Source organism: Hoplias malabaricus, chromosome 16 (assembly GCF_029633855.1).
Source record: "Hoplias malabaricus isolate fHopMal1 chromosome 16, fHopMal1.hap1, whole genome shotgun sequence".
NCBI lineage: Eukaryota > Metazoa > Chordata > Actinopteri > Characiformes > Erythrinidae > Hoplias > Hoplias malabaricus.
Genome location: NC_089815.1, coordinates 10,454,784 through 10,475,531, shown reverse-complemented (window position 1 = coordinate 10,475,531; position 20,748 = coordinate 10,454,784). Strand labels below are relative to the sequence as shown.

General features: G+C 38.3%; 2 protein-coding genes across 4 annotated transcripts in view; one reads left to right on the top strand and one right to left on the bottom strand.

Annotated features, from left to right (window-relative positions):
- Positions 1-2,289: 2,289 nt before the first annotated feature.
- Positions 2,290-13,516, top strand: ric3a (RIC3 acetylcholine receptor chaperone a). 2 transcript variants are annotated; one of them, XM_066646924.1, is made up of 6 exons: positions 2,290-2,520; positions 6,088-6,296; positions 7,642-7,720; positions 9,143-9,236; positions 9,738-9,883; positions 11,269-13,516. In XM_066646924.1, exons 1-6 carry the CDS (start codon positions 2,490-2,492, stop codon positions 12,225-12,227), a joined length of 1,518 nt encoding a protein of 505 aa, XP_066503021.1. In that variant the 5' UTR covers positions 2,290-2,489; the 3' UTR covers positions 12,228-13,516. The 2 variants fall into 2 exon arrangements, with proteins under 2 accessions (XP_066503021.1, XP_066503020.1); XM_066646923.1 differs by lacking the exon at positions 2,290-2,520 and adding an exon at positions 3,725-3,913.
- Positions 13,517-16,015: 2,499 nt separating this feature from the next.
- tub (TUB bipartite transcription factor) overlaps positions 16,016-20,748 on the bottom strand; it is a 123,947-nt gene continuing 119,214 nt past the window's right edge. For both annotated transcript variants that reach the window (XM_066648071.1, XM_066648072.1), the window contains exon 12: positions 16,016-17,088. In XM_066648071.1, coding sequence (XP_066504168.1) covers positions 16,955-17,088 — 134 coding nt within the window. In that variant the 3' untranslated portion in view covers positions 16,016-16,954. The remainder of the gene's footprint in view (positions 17,089-20,748) is intronic.

Sequence of the window (20,748 nt, the reverse complement as noted above, 5' to 3'; positions counted from 1 at the left end):
GATGGTATGCATCACGGCCTATCAAATGCTCACAGAAATGTTTCAGCATCTTCCCAGAAGAAATTTTAGGTGAGCAGATGTCCACAAATCTCCTTCCCATATTCTGTTAATGACTAGTTGTAGACACTTATTCATATAGTATCTTTTCTAAAATGCAGTGTATTACTAAGGTGTTGGTCCACTTCTAATGCAATAACATCTTCTAACCTTCTGGGAAATGCAGCTGTTTCAGAAAGATGCAGTATATGTCATGCTTTACTATGGAGATTATACATGCTGTGCATGAACTATTGAATGTCTGTGTCCACAATGAGTGCAAGCATTAAAGCAGCTGAATTCACTCATTATAAGGGAAGAAGTATAAAATCTTAGGTTGAGTGTCATCAACAAGCGGGAAAAGGTTATGAGTATAAAGAGAAAATAGAACAGGTTCAAGCACAGAACCTTGTGGGACACCAATGAACAATCTACATATAGAACAATAAGGAGTTGTTGCGTCCAAGGTTGGAAAAACTCTCTCTCTCACACACACACACACACACACAGTGGGCACTCGATCTGTTGCCTGCACACAATTCCCACACACAGAAACCAGCACCTAGGCCTAGCACCTAGGCATCTAGGCCAAAGGAGCAATTACTTTCCAAATTTGCAGGCTAGTTTCATTTGACAACTTTAAACCTTTTTTCCATATGGCCTTGCAACATGCATATGGTCAATGTCAAAAGGTAATACATCCCTGTTGGATTTTCCTTTTTTTCTAAGCATACAATGTGCTATTTTCACTATTCCCCATTAGCAGGGTTTATTTTTTAAGCAAATGCATGATGTGTGCTTATAAGTTTCCATGAGAACCAAGAGGAGCTTATTTTAACAACGCTGCAATTACCCCGAATATGGAAATAGCAGTTCATCCAATTCACAGTAGAGCTGGCTAGAATAATAGGAAAATAAAACCTGAAATTGGGGTAGGGGTGACAGTTATAAAAATTATATTTTCTCATCTTCAAAGCAGGAAAGAGAAAGAAACTTGAGGGCCCCGAATAATAATAAATGAAATCCTTAATACCCCCGTATTTGAAAGTGCTTAAGAACTTCCACTTTGAAAAAAATGAGTGTGATGCCAAAAAAAGGAGAAAGAGAGAGAAAGAGACAGAGAGAGAGAGAGAGAGAGAGAGAGAAAGAGAGAGAAAGAAAGAAAACAAACTATCACTGGCTGCAGTATGACACATTCGTAGGTCGTGTATAATCTCTGCTAAAATGATGCTGGTTTTGCCTGATAATCAATCCATAAGCCATTTCTCTGGTGAGGGTGCTCAAATACAGAGTTGTTTCCAAGGATTAAGAGATTATAATTGGGTACATGGCCAATACAGTGTTTGGTGCCAGTGTGTTCTGAATTATTTTAACCCACAGACTTGCAAAGGGTGATGTGTGCTGCTGGGGGAACGTGTAATTGCAGCCTTCAATGGTTTTTCGCCATTTATTTCTTGCACATTTTATTAAGGCAAACATTTGGAGGGGGTGGAATGGCACGACTGTTTTTTAAATCGCGCCTTTCAAAGCACAGACAAAATGAGCTAATCTTAAAGCCATAATGAAAGGAAACAGCAGGGAAATACAGTAGCTTGGATGCATTTCTTCATGGAGAACTTTTTTTGTTTTGTGATTATTGTGGATGCCACTGGGCAATTGTTATATATTGGAATTGACATATTGGCAGAAATTAATCAAGGGGGTTTCATTTCTATACCTCCATTTACTGCTCTGTGTGTGTACATTTTCATGTCTCTTTTACAGGAAGGTTGTTCTTGTAATGCATTAGTTACACATCAGTCATCAGGCAATGCTAATACAGGTACAGCCATGGAATATTGTAGATTTAACATGCTTTGAACGCATTGTATTGTACACTACATTATACGGTGTACCCTTACCTCAGCAGGTCCAGATGGGCCTTGAGCTGAAGAATTCCTGGTTGGTTGCAATAACATTGACAGTACTGCCATCTCCTGGACAAAATGGGGCGTTCCCACCTTTTATCGAACAAGTGTGGGAATAAAGTCTTTCGCAGCTATTTGAATAATATTTAAATGTTAGGTGAAAATAAAGCAAATCTGGGATATTTTAAGTTCATTTATTTTTATAGTTACAGTAGACAGTATTTTGTGATAGTTCTTTTCTATATAAATTGCTTTTAACACCATTAGTGCATAAAAACCCATTTCTCTCTCTCTCTCTCTCTCTCTCTCTCTCTCTCTGCTCATGGCAGAGGCACCTGGAATTATTTTAGACAAAAATTGAACACCAAACTTTGAAAATTGCTCTATTCCTGTTCCACAAGTGGACAATAATGACTAATTTTTACGTACAGACAACAGTTGTTTTCCCCTCAAACACATCGTTCCACCTTAAAAGACATGGAGCTCTGAATGTAAACAGTGGCGTTTCTCCTCAATCATAGACGTTCTCTTAAATTTCTTACAGTCATGATTGAGAAACAGTTCTTTCAAAAAGTTGGTGAGCCACGAACCTTCTTTGTTTGCAACGACTGAGATTTTTGTGGATGTTTTTATGACTTTTATATATTAACCTGCTTATTTTGTAATGTTTGAAAATGGCGTCAATTGAATATTTTGTAACCCACAGATTTCAGTGTTGGCTGCAACGTGTGCAGTGGGGTATTCAACTAAGACCCTGGGGGATGGGTTCCTTGAAGAACCATGTTTGTTTAAGAGTTTGTTTGGGAGTGTAAAGAAACTTTTAAAGGCTTATAAACTTGATCTTAAGGTTCTTTAAACATTTAAACATATGAGCACTTTGTTAGCTATATCCTTTTATATTGTGATCTGTGTTAATTGTGATCTGTCGTTTTGCAAATTATGTGGAACAGTGACAGCTATGAGAAACTGTCAATAAAGGTGCATAGGAATATCGTTTTGTTTTACTAATTCATAATTCTATATCTGGAATAGGTTTGTTGTTAGGTGGATTGGCTACTCAAAAGTGTCCGTAGGTGTGAGAGGGGCCCTGGCACCCCGTTCAGTTCCTTCCTTACGCCCAGTTAACTGGAAAAGTGGTTGGACAATAAATGAATTAATGAAAGAATATCATAATAAATACTATGTACTTTTAACAATTTCCAAACCGAATATCTTATTATTTCGTAATATTAATTTATTTAGGGGCGGCACGGTGGTGCAGCAGGTAGTGTCACAGTCACACAGTTCCAGGGACCTGGAGGTTGTGGGTTCAATTCCCGCTCTGGGTGACTGTCTGTGAGGAGTTGGTGTGTTCTCCCCGTGGTAGGTTGGTAGGTGGATTGGTGACTCAAAAGTGTCCGTGAGTGTGTCTGTGTTGCCCTGTGAAGGACTGGTGCCCCCTACAGGGTGTGTTCCCGCCTTGCGCCCAATGATTCCAGGTAGGCTCTGGACCCACCGCGACCCTGAATTGGATAAGTGGTTACAGATAATGAATGAATAATTCATTTAAACATAATTTTAATATTTTAACATCAAATGTATGTTTTAATGTTTTTTATATATATTTAGATAACTGTTTATTTATTTATTTTATAATGTTGTCAGGTCTGACTAATGTGAGTAAAGTGTAAATGTTTACGTAAAAAGGGCAGCGCTAGTAACGGCTGGTGGATTATGGTGGAAGTCATTTCCGGCTGTAAAATGCCAGGATGTGGCCGTTACCCAGCGGAGAGCGAGAGAGAGAGAGAGAGAGAGAGAGAGAGAGAGAGACGGTGGGAGAAGCTTTCGCTCTGCCTCCCCGTGTTCTACAGAAATGTCGGTTTCTACCGTTCAGAAGATCACTTTTATCTCCTGTCTCGTGCTTTGCGTCTCTTTATTTCTGCCCAAAATATTTCTGTCTCGAGGAAAGAAAGACGTTGTTCAGTCGGAGGGTAAGAACACGGGGAAATTCCACCCTCACTTTTCTTCTCAGAAAGTCAGTAACGTACAGTGCCCCCCCCCCCCTTTCCTCTCCTCTTTTTTCCTCAGTTTATCAATATTTATTAGCCATCCATTATTTACTCAGTCAAGTCGTATCTAAATGTATTCCTTCTCTTTCCTCTGTGTAAAGTCTGCATTATACAGTTATCCCGCTGTCTAAACATGTCCCCTTAGTATAATCAAAATTGTACAATACTCCATCTGTTCTCTTTACTTTCTGTGAGGTCAGTATTGTATAGTACTCCTATTTCCCTTCAGTAAAGTCAGTGTTGTTCAGCACTAACTCCCTGCTCTCTTCTTTCCTGAGTAAAGTCGGTAATGTATCTCGCCTCACATCCTTCCTCTCATCATCATTTTAGAACGTTCCTTTTCTAATGTCCTCTTTGCCTAAGCAAGTATATATTTCCCCTCAGTGAAATCATCAATGTACACCATTCTCTCAAAATTTCCTGTCTTCTCAATAAGGAAAGCTACAATAATTTCTCTTACCTATGACCCCCACCCTGCTCTCCTCTCCTCTCCCAGACAGCCTGGGTATATTCTGTGTTATGAAACGAAACTCTAGCTGAAAAAAAATGTTTGCATAATATTAAGTGAAAGAAAGCTTAAAGGGACATTCTAGCAATTAAAAACATGTGCATAATAAAAGGTTGGAGATTTAAACGTTTGAGGTGAAATGTTACCCTTTGCTCAGTTTTGCTAGGAACCAGAAATAATGCATGAAAACACAATTGGGGCCATTTTATTTCCTACAAATGATCACGACCTGGCTGTGACAGCGCTGACTGTGGGTCTTGTATAATGTTGAACAGTTGACAATCTTGTATAATGTTGACAAGAAAAAAAGTTTCTAGGGAACTACTTATTTTATTGTAAATACATTACTTTTCAAAGTGACCAGTGACCTGTCCTTGGTGTTCCTGGTGTGTGGCTTTGGACACCCCCCAAAACCTTTTAATATTTGTCAGCCACAACATGTAGTGTCTATATTTTTTTATTATTTTGTTAGAACTTAATGTTTTTTACAAGTAACACTGTTTTTCTGTTTGATATGATGCGTTAATGTAGCACATACTGTATTATTGTACAGATTACAAGCTATATATATGAAAATTTGGTCTGGCCACCAATTTCAAATGACCTGTCGGGTTCAGTTTTTTCACACTTGTACTTGCGCACATGTTAATGCACATCTGTTTATCTGAACTTAACAGAATGGAAAAATCCTGTGTAAAATGTAAGACTTTTAAACATTTTATTAAACATAAAATAAGTTTTATTTCACATTTTATATCTTGTTTTTGTTTTCAAATATCTTATATTCAGTAATTAAAAATGTGCCTAATTGTGCTCTAAAACTGACAGAAAGAGCTATTATTAAATAGAGAAATCATCTAAACCTGCAATTTGATCAAGGGTGCTCAGATTTTCGCATACGACAGATGAGTTTTAATAGCAGTAAATGATGGTTCAGGACAAACAAAAGCCTGTTGACCTGAATTAAAAGAACAGTAGGCTGGTTTTACCTAAGCCTAGATATCAGAGTAAAAGATGTATTCTGAAAGTGCTTGTGTAATGTCTATGCAATTTTATCTCTCCAGATTATCAGCAAACAGGCTGAGGGCACTCTGGCATTTGGTGAAATGTTTTATCACACTAGCAAACATTCATTCATTCATTCATTCATTCATTATCTGTAATCGCTTATCAAGTTCAGGGTCGTGGTGGGTCCGGAGCCTACCCGTAATCACTGGGCGCAAGACTGGAGGTCCTTCACAGGGCAACACGCACACACATTCACTCACACACTCACCTAGCAAAAAAATTATCTTAAATCTAATCAATATGTCTAATATTTCAAATGCTTACACTGCTGAAGGAATTTGTACATGTCTCTTAAAATTTTACCTGATCAGGTAAAATGTTCTCACATTATTTTGACAGTTCTCAACATATGTTGTCCAGAGCAAGAGGAAGAAACCTTGAGAGGAACCAGACTGAAAAGGGGACCCTATCCTCATCTGTTTGGGAGCAGAGCCAAACAATGTGCAAGATGATTTCACTTGTGTTATTACGGTTTACCCAAATACATACATTGTAAGTAGGCTTCTTTCTTTTTTGATAGTTGGTCCTGGACATGTTCCTCCATTGAGATACAGTCAAGCATTCTCAGAAGACCATGAGCTGTGGCAGGTGGAATCACTGTACACCAGACCCTTCAACCCTGAGGCTATCTCCAGGACCAAAGGAGCTGGGAAACCCAACCTTCTTGGACAGGTCATTCCTGTGTATGGCTTTGGAATATTTCTCTACATCATCTATATATTCTTCAAGGTAATGATGCAAGTGTGAAGCTGCAGAGGTTTAAATACAACTGAGGAGCTTGGAAGGATGCTTAAAGTTGATTTAAGAGTTTGAGAATATCTTTATGTCAGAGTAGACAATGTGAATCTTGTGTGTTTTCATCCATGGGATTGATGCATATGGGCCCTACCAAGGGAACGACAATTTTCTTCTTACTTGGTGCTGTAACACTTTTAGAGGCTCGGTGTTGCATGTTATTTGCCAATTTGTGCTTGATGTTTTCGGTAGTCAGTTAAGATGTAATACTTTTCCTGAGCTCTCAGCTAAATTTGGCCATTTTTGACTTGTATTTAAATAGTTTCATATAATGAAGACCGAAAAAGCAATTAAAATATTTGAACAATCATATATCAAAGTGGTGACTTTCGAGGTGAGGGAACACATATCCGTCTACTTGAATTTAGTTTATTTTAAGCAGTTTATGGGCAGTTGTACTGGTATATTCATTATGAAATTTTGACACAGTGTAAAGTGAGAAAAAGAAAAATCTAAATCAGTGTTTGTAAATTATGGCAGTAAGTTTTTACAGACACAAAATATGACCAGCAATAACTAGCTAATATTTTGTGATTGTGGCAAGTTGGCAGATGTTTCAGGGTTGATTTAACAATTGTTGCAAGCCTTATTTAATTTGGCACATGTATTGGTAGCAGCCAATGGCGCAGCAGGTAGTGTCGCAGTCACACAGCTCCAGGGACCTGGAGGTTGTAGGTTCGATTCCCACTCTGGGTGACTGTCACGTTGGTAGGTGGATTGGCGACTCAAAAATGTCCGTAGGTGTGAGTGTGTGTGTGTGTTGCCCTGTGAAGGACTGGCGCCCCCTCCAGGGTGTATTCCCGCCTTGCGCCCAAAGATTCTAGGTAGGCTCTGAACCCACCGCGACCCTGAACTAGATAAGTGGTTACAGATAATGGATGGATGGATGGACATGGAAATGATTTATTTTTCAGTGCATTCATTATGAGTTCCATTAGGAAAAAATAGCTCTGCCAAAGCATGTTTTTCAATTTGTTATGTTCTTGGGGATAATATTGTACATGTGAGTTTGGTTTAGATAATTTAAAGATGTTGATTTCAATGTTAGTAATCATAAACATAGCAAATTAATACTTAATTTTTTTTATTATTATTATTTAAAAAATGACAATTGTCATTTTTAATGCTACACATCAGTTACCGTAAAATGACAAAAGTGTGGGAGAATGTTTGAATTAAAATGATATATTATACCAAAATTCTTTAAAACATATTTATACACGTAATTATAGAGTCTACTGTTTTGACTTTCGCTGAAGTGATTTTCTTTCTTTCACAGCTCACACACAAAGACAGATCCCCCCGACATGAATGCAGATTCCAGTTCACACTACCCGAAAACACAATTCAGGAAATACGTGAGTTTGATTTGTTTGTATCGTGTTAATTGTAGGTCTGAAATGCAACACGTACTGAGGAAGAGAAGCTCAACTTCACTTTGTCATCTCTGTAGTTTCACAAAAAAAAAAAAAAAACACATACACTTATCAGCTGCAATGCCACATGGAACTCATGATGAGGTAGATTAAAATCCTGTCACTGGCTTGAGGGAGCTTTGTTCCCCCCTATTGTTCGACCTGGATTAGCAATCACAAGCAAGTGTTGTATCAGCCCGGTGGCGTCTAATACCAATTAACTACATGTCTTTCGGATCAGTACTAAGAGGTTTAGCTCTATTCATCAGATAGATGCCAAAGGGTGAGTGAAAGTGACAGAGGAATCAGCAACGTAGGATCTATGTGTGGATGAAGTAATACATAATTCAGCTTCACCTCCCCTGATGGAGAAGCACTAACTATGTCTTATTTTTAGATCTGTCTTCTTCCACTAATTGGAATTTTTAAGTAGTTTAGGCCACAACAGAGCCATTGGCATAAGTAGTTATCAAAGCCCAGATCTCATGATCTTAATAAGGACAAACTTGTGACCCAGGAACAGAATTACAAGGCTAATTAGGCATAATTGGTCCCATGAATTAGGATTGTCTTTGGCTTAAACTAAATCTCTAAGAGTTAGAGCTACTATGGTGGTGGGGGGGTCTTTCTTATTTTTTATTTTTTTTTTGACAGAACAGTGTACACTATATGTCCACCCTTTATAATTAGCAAATTCAGCTAGGTTAAGGCGAACACAGAGCATTTAAATTTACACAAGCAGGTTTTCTTTTGATAGAAATGCAGGAAATGACATCAGACCCTCGGGGTAAGCCATGCATGACTATTGTGCATGGAATAGTTTAACAGTGTTCTCTGACATGATAGAGCTTTATGTTAGACCTTTTGAATGGGTTGGAGTGGTGTATGTGCTAGGAGCCTTCTGGTGAGTTAATACAGGGAGGATTGTCAGTTCAAAACCCAAAACTGGCTGAGTAGATGTGGTTTGCTGTTCAGTACTGGACATAGTGAAGGGTCAAAATAACAAACTTCTCTTCTAGGATTTTTAGCATCTTTGTGGCTTTTGGGTACATTGAGTATTTGGCTCAGTATGTTAAATGGTTCTCAGAAGGTATTAATTGTATATTTATGGTACAGTCATACCTTGCTTTATTTTCTGTTATTATAACTAGATGTGCATATATTGTGGGGACAACGCACTGTAATTCTAATGCCCAGGAGTAGCAGAGGCTGTTAATCTGGCTCCAGCCAAACTTCAAAAATCTACTTTTTGGAGAGTTTTCCTCAGACAACAGATAACAGGCTGTACTTCAGGCATTTGATGCTCATTTGTCAGCATCACATGTCTCCCTGGACTTTCTAAATCTTTGTGCAATGCTCCTTCAGCTGATTATGAGATGGCTCAGCTACAGGCCAGACTGAGACAGATGGAGGGAGTAAGAGAGGGTAGAGCTTCGAAAGCCATCTATCCACCTGCCAGGTAATCGAGCCATATTTCTTCCTCCTCGCATCACCTCACTGATCAAAGGCCTGACAGAGTAATGGCTCCGTCCCTATGGCCATCCCACTGAAATATGTTCAAAAAAAAAAGAAAAGTGAAAATTCCAAGACGAGGTGCGGTAACTCGGGGGTCTGCCTCAGACTGTGTACAAGGTGTTGTCAGCTGGGCCCAACAATTTATAAAATGCTTATAAATAATCATATTTTGAAATATTGGTGCTGAAATTTACTTCTTGCTCTTTTAAGCTAATTAATGAATACCTCAATTAATTTTTTTTCACATAATGTCACTCTGAGTGTTTGAGCTCAGAAAGTGTTGTTACACAACTACTGCCTCCTCTTGCTGATTATAGGTTTAGATGCTGGCTTTGAACACACACGTATGCCTTTATACCACAATATAACACAAATATAATTGTGAGAGACATCAGAGAATTCACTAAATTTGGAACCGAGCATCATTTATTTTTCCTGACCACAGGTCTCAGAGGGCTAGACGACAACAAGAAGAGAGGAAACTGCGTCAGCTGAAGACAATCACACGTGTGATGCTGGAGGGACGTCCACTGGATGGTGTCTCCCCTGAGGTGGAAGCTGAGGAAACGCCCTACTCCGCAGACTGGGAGGGTATACCACATGTTAATCCTATTATTTGTTTCAAGGAGCAATCTGTCAATTTGTCTGATGATTCATTTTCATGTTAAAACACAGCCGTTTCTGACACCTAGTGGCCTGAATGAAGCCAAGACTCTTAACTGTTATTAATCATGTGGGAGGCCCACTCTATGGAGCAAAAACTGGCTCATTCAAAATAAATTATATAAATTCACTTTTATTAATATTTAATTAATAATGTTAGCTAGTATTTATATATTTTTTATTTTATTTTTTTGTACATTTACTTAAATTACAATTTTGACCCATTAAAATGTAGAAGCTGTGGTATTATTTTATTACTGTTTGTATTGTTGTGATCTGATATGGATCAATGGTGGATTAACCCATTAAAACACAGGTTTCTTAAAAACAGAATTACCATTAATTTTAATAGAAAACATAGTAACTACATATTATATATTTATTAATCATGGAATTGGAATTGTGTAAATACCATTGTTTGGGTAATTATTGACTATAATATTCTCAGTTGAATTTAAGTAAAGGATATAGAATGGATGTTGTTCATTTTACTCATATAGGCCTGAGGTATATTGAGCACATCACTCACGTAGTCAGTGCTTCAGAATCTCATCATTGTCCAAGCAAATCTGATGAGTTTCAAGCAATGTCCTACATAGTCTGATTTATTCATTTGCAATTGCATCTATTGGCAGACTCTCTTATCTATGGAAGCACATCAGTATCAAAATGAAAATGAAATATGAAAAATGGCAAAGTTTTATTAAAAATGTTCCATTCATACATGGGGCTCAACATAATAATCCAAATCCAGTAATTCCATTCATATGTGCAATTTCATAGGCTTCTATTGATAATTCATTTACACTGAGATTTGAATGCTTATCTTTATTTAAATGAAATTATATTTTCCAAAATGATATATGATCATGCAACTGTGTCAAAATGATAAGTAAAAATGTATTCACTTAATATGTATTTTCACTCAGTTATAGTGCTTTGAAATGCAACTTTCAAACCTACAACCACAACCAGAAAGCTGGAAAAATTCAATTGTTAAAGAGGAAAAGCACCTCTCTGCTTTTCAATAACACTATCAGCCCCACTGCACTCATGTGAGAATATTATAGTCAATGCACTCATGCGAAAAACTGAGCAAACTGCATTTTCATTTTCACAGCCTCCCACAGTCAGCCAATCAGGATGGGCCAGCAGCACACTCAGCAGCCTAAACAAGGCTCAGCTCCTTTCTCTAATGTTTTCACTTAATAAAATTGAGTAAAAATGGTCAAATGTTAATGGTCAGGATGAGCATCTTGTCCTTTCTGATGCTGTTTCTAAGAAGTGTGTGACTTTATTTATGGTCTCCTCAGGTTACTCAGAAGAGACTTTTCCCAAATACGAAGTGACATTCCGTGGACGCAGATATCCCAGCGTCATCCTAGAGGAGCCGGACATGGACATACCAACCGCTGAGGAACTTGCTGAGGGAATGGGCAGAGAAGAAGAGGAAGAAGGGGAGGAGGATGATGAGGATGAAGATGATATTGATGATGAAAACAAAGAGGAGGAAGAGTTCAAGAATGGAAGAGATGGACACAAAGCAGATGCTGCTGACAGCAATCTTACAGATTTGAATGAAAATGGGGAAAACAAACAGGATGAAGAAAGTGAAGAATGTGAAGAGGAGGAGGAGGAGGAAGTAGATGAAGAAACCGAAGGAGCACATGAAGGAGAACTTGTAGTCGAAGAAGACGAAGATGAATGTGATTTTCATCAAAAAGCTCTAGAAGAAGAGGAGGAAGATGAAGACGATGAAGAAGTGGGTGAAGACCAGCCTTGTTTGCCTCAGAATACAGATGATGAAGAGCAAAGGCGACAGTCAAAAAGAGTGAAAAAGCAAAGGGAGAAAAGACAAATAACGTTCAGTGACCACAGACATGTCTTCCATTATCCAGTAGGTGGCAGAGATGGCTGTAAGTCTGAGGATGTAAATTCAAACAGTAATGAAGAAGACAGTGGGGAAGAAGAAGAAGATGATGATGCTGATGATGATGAAGAGGAGAACCATGATGATGTGGAGGAAGAGGATAAGCCAGATGAAGGGGATCATAAGGTGAGGGAGGAGGAAGATCCACTAATGGAAGCTGAGAGGCTGGGCTTCCACGCTGAGGTGGAGTGTGATCCTGAGGAACAGGAGGTTGACCTCCTCAGTTTCCTCCTCACATACCAACCTGAAGCTGCCATTAGCTCCAGACAATCCGTGCTGCCCAAAGCTCCTGTCTCTGGCACCCTCAGGATGCGTCATAAGAAACCCAAAAAGAAGAACTGATTCCATCTATCAAGGCCATTGAGACTTCCTCAAAAGTGGTCCCTATTTCCCCAAAAATGACCATATTCACAAAAGCTAAGTCAGAGTCTTGAGATAAGAATTGAAAGAGGTAGGGTTGTATGAGGTGAGTCTTCTAATAAGTTACTCTGTAAAGGCTTAAATAACCAGAGTTGTAAAGTCTGTTGGTTTGGGGAGAGTCATTTTGCGAGAGTTATTTTTGACCACTTTGAAAACACATTTGCTTTGATGGGGACTCTGAGATATTTAAGTGAGTCTGAAAAGCAAAAACAAACATATTCTCAAAAAGGTATGAAGATGATAGTAGATCATTAACTTCCATTTTTTTAAAAGACATGTCATGTCCTTCACAATGTTTTTGGCTCAGTAAGTCAGGAAATGGGTCTGAAGAAAAACAAACCTTTCAAAATGTTCTTCTACACTTTTTGTGCAATTACACCTTTCCACCAGGGAGGTCTCCAAATCTCTTGGCTACATATTAAAGCTTTTATAAATGTTTCAGAATGCTAAGCATTTTGAAACATCACATTTGCAGTTATTGAGTTGTAATGCCAAAATACCCACATGTAGTTTTTTATAGAGTGCGATTAATGTCCTGTCTTACTGGTTCTAAAAAGCTCTGTGATTTTATCTTTAATGAAGCAATCAATTTCTTTTGTCATTTGACATTTTTTGTACAAAAAGCAACTTACATGAATTAATTCATTCATTGTAACCGCTTACCCAATTCAGGGCCGCGATGGAATCACTGGGCGGAAGCCAGGAACACACACTCGCAGGGCGACACACACTCACACATTCACTCACAGTCTCACACCTCTGGACACTTTTAAGCCAGTCCATCATCCAATGTGTGTTTTTGGACTGTGTGAGGAAAGACCAGCTTACATGAGATGATAAAACATTGTTCTAAAATTGTTTATAGTCTGTGAATGAACCAGTTTTTGATCCATGGAGCGGATCTCCCACATGGAGTATATAAATAAGGTTTGGCACAGGATCTCTCATAGTTTCTGGCCACTAGGTGTTGGTATTCTGACTTTATTTATAACATGAAGAAGTGTCATTGAAGAATATGATTGCTTTTGAAAGCTGTTTCCTTTAGGTTAGCTTCATCAACAGCATTGTTGTAAGTCTACAGTTTCTTTCTAAATGCCTCAAGAATGATCATAATTTTCATTCACAAGCCGTTATTCTGTATATTATACCATGGTTCTGAGATGTATAAATTTAAAAAATGTATAATTAAAATAAATATTTTAATTAAATAAAAGCAGTGGCTTAAATGAGAGAGATTCAAGTTATTAATAGGTCATTTACCCCAAACATTGGTTTTAGTAATTTAACCAACTCCACATATTTAAACCCAAGGAAATTCATTTAAGTTCTGATTTATTTTTTTTATCTTCTGTAATGAGAGAACCGTATACAAACATTGTATATTGACGAGTGTAACACATTTTACATAACAGTGTAACATCACTAAAATACATTAGGCGATGGTAAACCTTGTCTTAAAAACCAACAAGCCAACAAAAACCTAATAATGCAGTGGTTAGTCCAACAAAGTTTGTTAATCACTAAGAGAGTAAATTAACAGCCTGATCACAAAATTAGAAAATAATTTTCTGTTTATGCATTTTTGTATAAGTAGTGATAATTATCATCACAGCTTTTCTTTGCCAGTTGTCTTGGATTTGGCTGGATTTTCATATTCTCTATTTTTACAAAAAAAAAACAACAAAACAATAATATAAAATATTTAGAATACATTTTGTGTGAAAAACCTGTTTTACAATATAATGCACCAAGCAAAAGAAAAAAAATGATCTTATCATGATTGAAAAATGTACAGAATATTGTATATTACAATGACCTCTGTGCCTGACCTGTCAGATGGAACTGTGAGCTGTAAACTGGGATTTATTAAGAGATTCACAAAGAATGTTTCAAACTTTGTTAATATTGAGATGGCTGGGTGGCACTGTTGATGATTGAGGGTGATCTGATTCCTCTTTGGTGGTTCTTCCTTATATATAAATGCTTCTGAACTGCTGCTTTCACACAGTCTTTTTATTTATTTATTTATTTATTTACTTATTTTGCTGTGAGTTTTTAACATTTCGTCTTGGAACAAAACCCTAAATCTCCATTTTTATTTTTGTTGATTATTTGGAAATTTTAGGATGAATACAATAAATGATGCCTTGCCAAGTGAAATCACCTCATAATGGCATTGTCTTACAGCAATCTTAAAATGAAAAATATTAGGTAGATCCACTAGATTTAAGATGACTCCTTTGCATGCTTTTATTCACTGGAGAGATGAAGTTTTGTTCCATGCACCAGTTAAAACTCTTTGAAATCTGACCAGCCTGGACTAAAGTGTTTACAAGCACATTTGAACCTGCTGGGATTGTGAATAAGATTGAGAGCTGGAAGGAGGCCAGCGATTAAAGGCAACACGTTTCACAACTTATGGAGGAATATTTTCAGAGTAACTCACCCTTTTAAAAACACATTGCAACTAGGAGAACTTCATTTACTGGAAAGTAACAGTGCACTACGCTAATGTACATGGCTCTTACTGAGCACAAAATGGACCATCCATCTCCACTGGCAACTTCCACAAAGTGTTTTTTCCCCTCCAAAAGGCACAATATTTACAGCATCCTACCAAACAACTGGATAAAGTGCACCATTCCCCTACTCTACAGTAGAGGGCCAGTACGGCTGAGATGATAATGCACTTTATTTGATGCGCTTTAATGCATAATGAAAAATACCACATTATTTCATTCCCTAATGTGTGGCCGATTATAAATGTCAATTTTGTGCTTGGGGTGCTACAGGCTATATTCAATGGGCACTGAATAAGATTAAAGCAGCATGTAGTAAGATATAGTCATCCAGAAACAGATAAATAAAAAGATGGATACATAAAAGCTCTTCCCACTGAAAAATCATGGAGGACTGACACATTACAGGTCTGAAATTAGTATGAAAAACATGGCTCACAGACACAACAGATGCTGTGCCAAAAGTGACACCGTGTGACATTCAATATCACTTTATAAAAAACAGTATCATAAGTTCAACTTCAACATAGAAATATTCCAGAAGAAAAGAATTCCTGGTTGTTACAGTGCTGTGGGAGTTAATGTTGTTAAAGGTGTTGTTTTAGTTAGATGTTGTTAGGAAGGAAGTTACAGTTACCGTAGGGAAGCCGGGATCAGACATATTAAGTTAAACACAGAACGTGTTAGTGCTAACAAGCGAAAATCTATACTTCCAAACCAGGCGATGAAAAGAGTTCATTTCCGATACAAATGCATGAACACTGATGAACCAAAACATTAAGACCGTTCACAGACCATGTGATTATCCCTTAACATTAACTCACATCGAGGTCTGGGGAATGTCAGACAGTAAACAGTTGGTTCGTGGAGTGGATGTGGAGGAAATGTTCAGGTGCGGAGAAGATAAACATCTTGGACAAGTGCTAAATTTAGAGATGCACGAAATTTTCAGCAACTGAAAAACTGGTTTAAAAGAGTAAAAAATAAAATAATTGGATATATCACTCTAGATTATAGTGATTATAAATACTTTTTCTAGAATGTGCTAGATAGTAAGTGCTGTATATGTTAATGTATAACAGACACTTCTGTTAATTTCAGATATTTCTTATTCATTGTTTTATGTTATTAATTTCAACTTAATTTTTAGCAAAGTATTTTCATTTCTGCGCTTCATTAGATAAATGCCTGTGTCCAGAACAATTTTCACTAAACTCAGAGGCTTGTATGAGGAAGAACAGACAACTGACTGATGCCATGTCTGTTCCATGGCTCATTGACACACGAGAGAGTGAGAGAGAGCGAGGGGGAGAGAGATTAGAAAACAGTGAGAACTAGAAACATAGAACAAAGCAGAAAGAGGTAGAGTGAGGCTCATGTTTAACAGAAATGTTGGTTTCTACCATTCAGAAGATCACATTTATCTCTTGCCTCATGCTCTGCATCCCTTTATTTCTGCTCAGTGAAAGAGAGAGTGAGTTAGAGAGTTGGGTCTGAGGGTTATAGCTGTGTAATGCACTTATCTCGGGCCTGAGCCACAGAATCCCACACATCATGTTGTTTTTTGCTGTGTATGGAGCTGTGTAGCCTGAGACACATGCTGACCCCTAGCCATTGTCCATTTCACTTACAGTAGAACCTTTGACCTTGGAGCGAAGTTGCCTAATCAGATGATTCCTGTATTTCTTTCATATCACATAGTCAGCTATGTTGATGTGTTGTGGTTATCTTGAGAAGCGAAGGGGCAGGTGGGAAGAAGACCAGCCGGTGGAAGAGTGGAAGAGTGGGAAACATATGCCTACACCGACCTAACAGCAAACTCTGTAAGTGGTCTTAATGTTTTGGTATAGTGTGGTATATCACTGAAGCAAGAATCTGTTATAAAGAAACAACAGTTGTTTAGTCTTTGTGCTTTTTCCCACTCAGCAGATTTCGATCCTTTTATCTGAAGAGCAAGACAAAACATCTCACACACACATTTTCTGTCACAGCAGGTGAGCTCCCATAATGCTCCCCGGAGAGGATTCCAGATAGAGACCGAGCTGGGACCACTTGTGGTTGATACAGCCCTTACTGGGTGAGTTTGGTTGTCCAGTGGTCTTGGCCGTGTCTGAGTTCTCTGGCCGGGATCTACTCACAGGCCAGTTTGCTGTCAAAGCTGGACAAGGCAATAGCAAATGCCTGCAGAGCACACATGGGATAGTTGAAGTCCATAGTGAAGACATCCTCGGCCACGCGACCAAACTGCATCACAATGTAGTCCGCTAAAAACACATAGAAGGGAAGGAGTTAACAGATTTTAGCATAGTTCATGCAGTTTTCATTTATTGTTGTATATATACAAACCGGATTCCAAGTTGGGACACTAAACAAATTGTGAATAAAAAATGAATGCAATGATGTGGAGATGTCAATATTTTATTCCTAATAGAACATAGATGACAGATCAAAAGTTTAATCTGAGTAAATGTAACATTTTAAAGGAAAAATACGTTGATTCAAAATTTCACAGTGTCAACAAATCCCAAAAAAGGTGGGACAAGTAGCAATAAGTGGCTGGAAAAAGGAAATTGAGCAAATAACGAACAGCTGGAAGATCAATTAACACTAATTAGGTCAATTGACAACATGATTGGGTATAAAAAGAGCTTCTCAGTGTGTCAGTGTCTCTCTGAAGCCAAGATGGTAAGAGGATCACCAATTCCACCATTGTTGCGCAGAAAGATAGTGCAGCAATACCAGAATGGTGTTACCCAGCGTAAAATAGCAAAGACTTTTAAGTTATCATCATCAACCGTGCATAACATCATCAAAAGATTCAGAGAATCTGGGACAATTGCTGTGTTTAAGGGTCAAGGCCGTAAAACTCTACTGGATGCTCGTGATCTCCGGGCCCTTAAACGTCACTGCACCTCAAACAGGAACGCCACTGTCAAGGAAATAACAGAATGGGCTCAGAAAGCATTGTCAGTGAAAGCATTGTCAGTGAACACAATCCACCGTGCCATCCGCCGTTGCCAGCTGAAACTCTACAGTGCAAAGAGAAAGCCATTTCTAAGCAAGCTCCACAAGCTCAGACGTGTGCACTGGGCCAGGGGTCTTTTAAAATGGAGTGTGGCAAAATGGAAGACTGTTCTGTGGTCAGATGAGTCACGATTTGAAGTTCTTTATGGAACACTGGGACGCCATGTCATCCGGACCAGAGAGGACAAGGATAACCCAAGTTGTTATCAACGCTCCGTTCAGAAGCCTGCATCACTGATGGTATGGGGTTGCATGAGTGCTTGTGGCATGGGCAGCTTGCATGTCTGGAAAGGCACCATTAATGCAGAGAACTATGTTCAGGTTCTAGAACAACATATGCTCCCATCTAGACGTCATCTCTTTCAGGGAAGACCCTGCAATTTTCAACAAGATAATGCCAGACCACATTCTGCAGCAATCACAACATCATGGCTACGTAGGAGAAGGATCCGGGTACTGAAATGGCGGCCTGCAGTCCAGATCTTTCACCTATAGAGAACATTTGGCGCATCATAAAGAGGAAGGTGCAACAAAGAAGGCCCAAGACGATTGAACAGTTAGAGGTCTGTATTAGACATGAATGGGAGAGCATTCCTATTTCTGAACTTGAGAAACTGGTCTCCTCTGTCCCCAGACGTCTGTTGAGTGTTGTAAGAAGGGGGGATGCCACACAGTGGTAAAAAATGGCCATGTCCCAACTTTTTTGGGATTTGTTGACGCCATGAAATTTTGAAACAACATATTTTTCCCTTAAAATGATACATTCTCTCAGTTTAAACTTTTGATCTGTGATTCGTGTTCTATTCTGAATAAAATATTAGATGTTGGCTCCTCCACATCATTGCATTCAGTTTTTATTCCCAATATGTTTAGTGTCCCAACTTTTTTGGAATCCGGTTTGTATTTGGGCTTTAAAAATGGATTAAAAGCATGTAAATAATTAATCACACAGTTTGCTGCATTTAATTGCAATTAGCCCCACTGTCCCTACTTAAGACTGAAGCTTTTAATTGATGTTTAAATGTAAAAATAAAAGAATAAATGTAAGATCAACACAAGAGAATTATAGTGTATATCTATCAAGAAAATCGAATTACAAAAACAAAAACCACCTTGTATTTTTGGGAGGGAGATAACTAGTGTTATATGAATGACAGACTGGCTAGAGGAAACTTTCCTTTTTTCTCTTTGTTTTAATACCTCACTGTAGCTTGGATGAATTTTGAGTAAAAGTTTCAGGGAGAGATTTAACATCACACACAGAAGATTTAATAGAGAAAATTCACTTCACAGCGAAGCTCATGGCTCAAGTGAGTGTGTGGGTGAGAGAGAAAAAAGGATAAAGTGTAAGGGTGAGAGTTAGTTATGATATTTAATACATATTACATAAATAAAATCTACCTTCTGAAACCAACAGTAGAGTTACTGTGTTTACATCGCTAGATAAAACCGCTAATGCTAACAATTTGTAATTTGTGACAAAATTTGGCACAGTTATTAACTAGCGTTAAAAAGTTTAACATGTTAAAGTCCATCGCAGTCATTTTTATAGCACTCACATTTATTTATAACATAGTTTTATTCCCAGACTTTGTGTCATTTTCACCTCAAATATTAGTCGTTTTTAATTCAACCCTTTTAGTGAATGGAGAAAAATATGTGCTTCCTCTCTGAGGCCACTCCATCATCCAAACTCTTCTATCACTTCATCTGACAGATGCTTGTGTTAGCTAGCACTTTGGGCAGTGATGGGGGAGAGGAGAGCGAGGCCAATTGTGCTCTCTAGGACACCTAGCCTTGGACACTTCATGGCCACTCAGGAGCCCATACAACAATTCACAATTTGATCTGACAATAGAATAATGTCATCAGCAGGGCTATGCTGATACATACATATGATTTTTAAATAAGTTTACAGTGAAACTCAGTAAGAATGCAGTAACATTATAAATTACAGTACAATGTATTTTACACGGGTAGTAAGTAAAGAGACCGCATGCTGTATATTGACGTAGACACACTACAGGTATAAATCAAGACTGAAGTGTTAACTATGGAAATGTCAGCTGCCGGTTTAAATCCACAGCCTCAGGCACCTAGACAACCAAAGAGTAGACTGAGAGACTGTGGGGTGAAGGGCAAAGAGCTAATAATCAATCTCAGAGCATTGTGAAGGATACTGAATAAGATCAGTGAGCTGTTGAGGGACGAGTGTTGATGCTCTGTCCATTGTGAAGGATTTGTCCGATATTGTTGAGAATTTGTGCTTCTGTTAGAACATGCTGTGGATGCTAATGATGTATATTTAACGGCTTTTGGTTATCCACAGTGGCACAGCAGCTCTTATGGGACTTGAACCCACAGTCTCCAGGTCCCTGGAGCTGTGTGACTGTGACACTACCCGCTTCGTCACAGTGCCGCTTCACTTTAAGCACAATGGTTTCTTCACAAGGAAATAGAAGAAATCATGGCTTTAACTAGAGCATAAATCATGCTCTCACTACCTGCTAGTTCATTGGAAGTCTACTTTGGCTGGATCATATATAATGGGTAATAAATTAAAATCCAATCAATATATGGCTCCTATTTATTAGTATAAAGGTGAAATCTGTTGACTTTGTTCACTAACTCATTATGTGCCACACTTGGAAATGAACTTGGTGCAATGAGGTGAAACTGCAGTTTGACAGATTCCAGATATTGGATGAAGATCCATCACTCCAGAAAGTGCAGCCCCCCTGCTTCAACAACTTTAAACCTCTTGTTCTGGTGTTTTGTGTTGGAAATGAACTTTAAGCTCATGTGTAGCTACACATTTGCCAAGTCATGACCTGGCAGAATCCTAATTTGCCTCAGACGTTCAGGTACTTGTTTGCGTCCACCCACTTTAACCCCTAGTC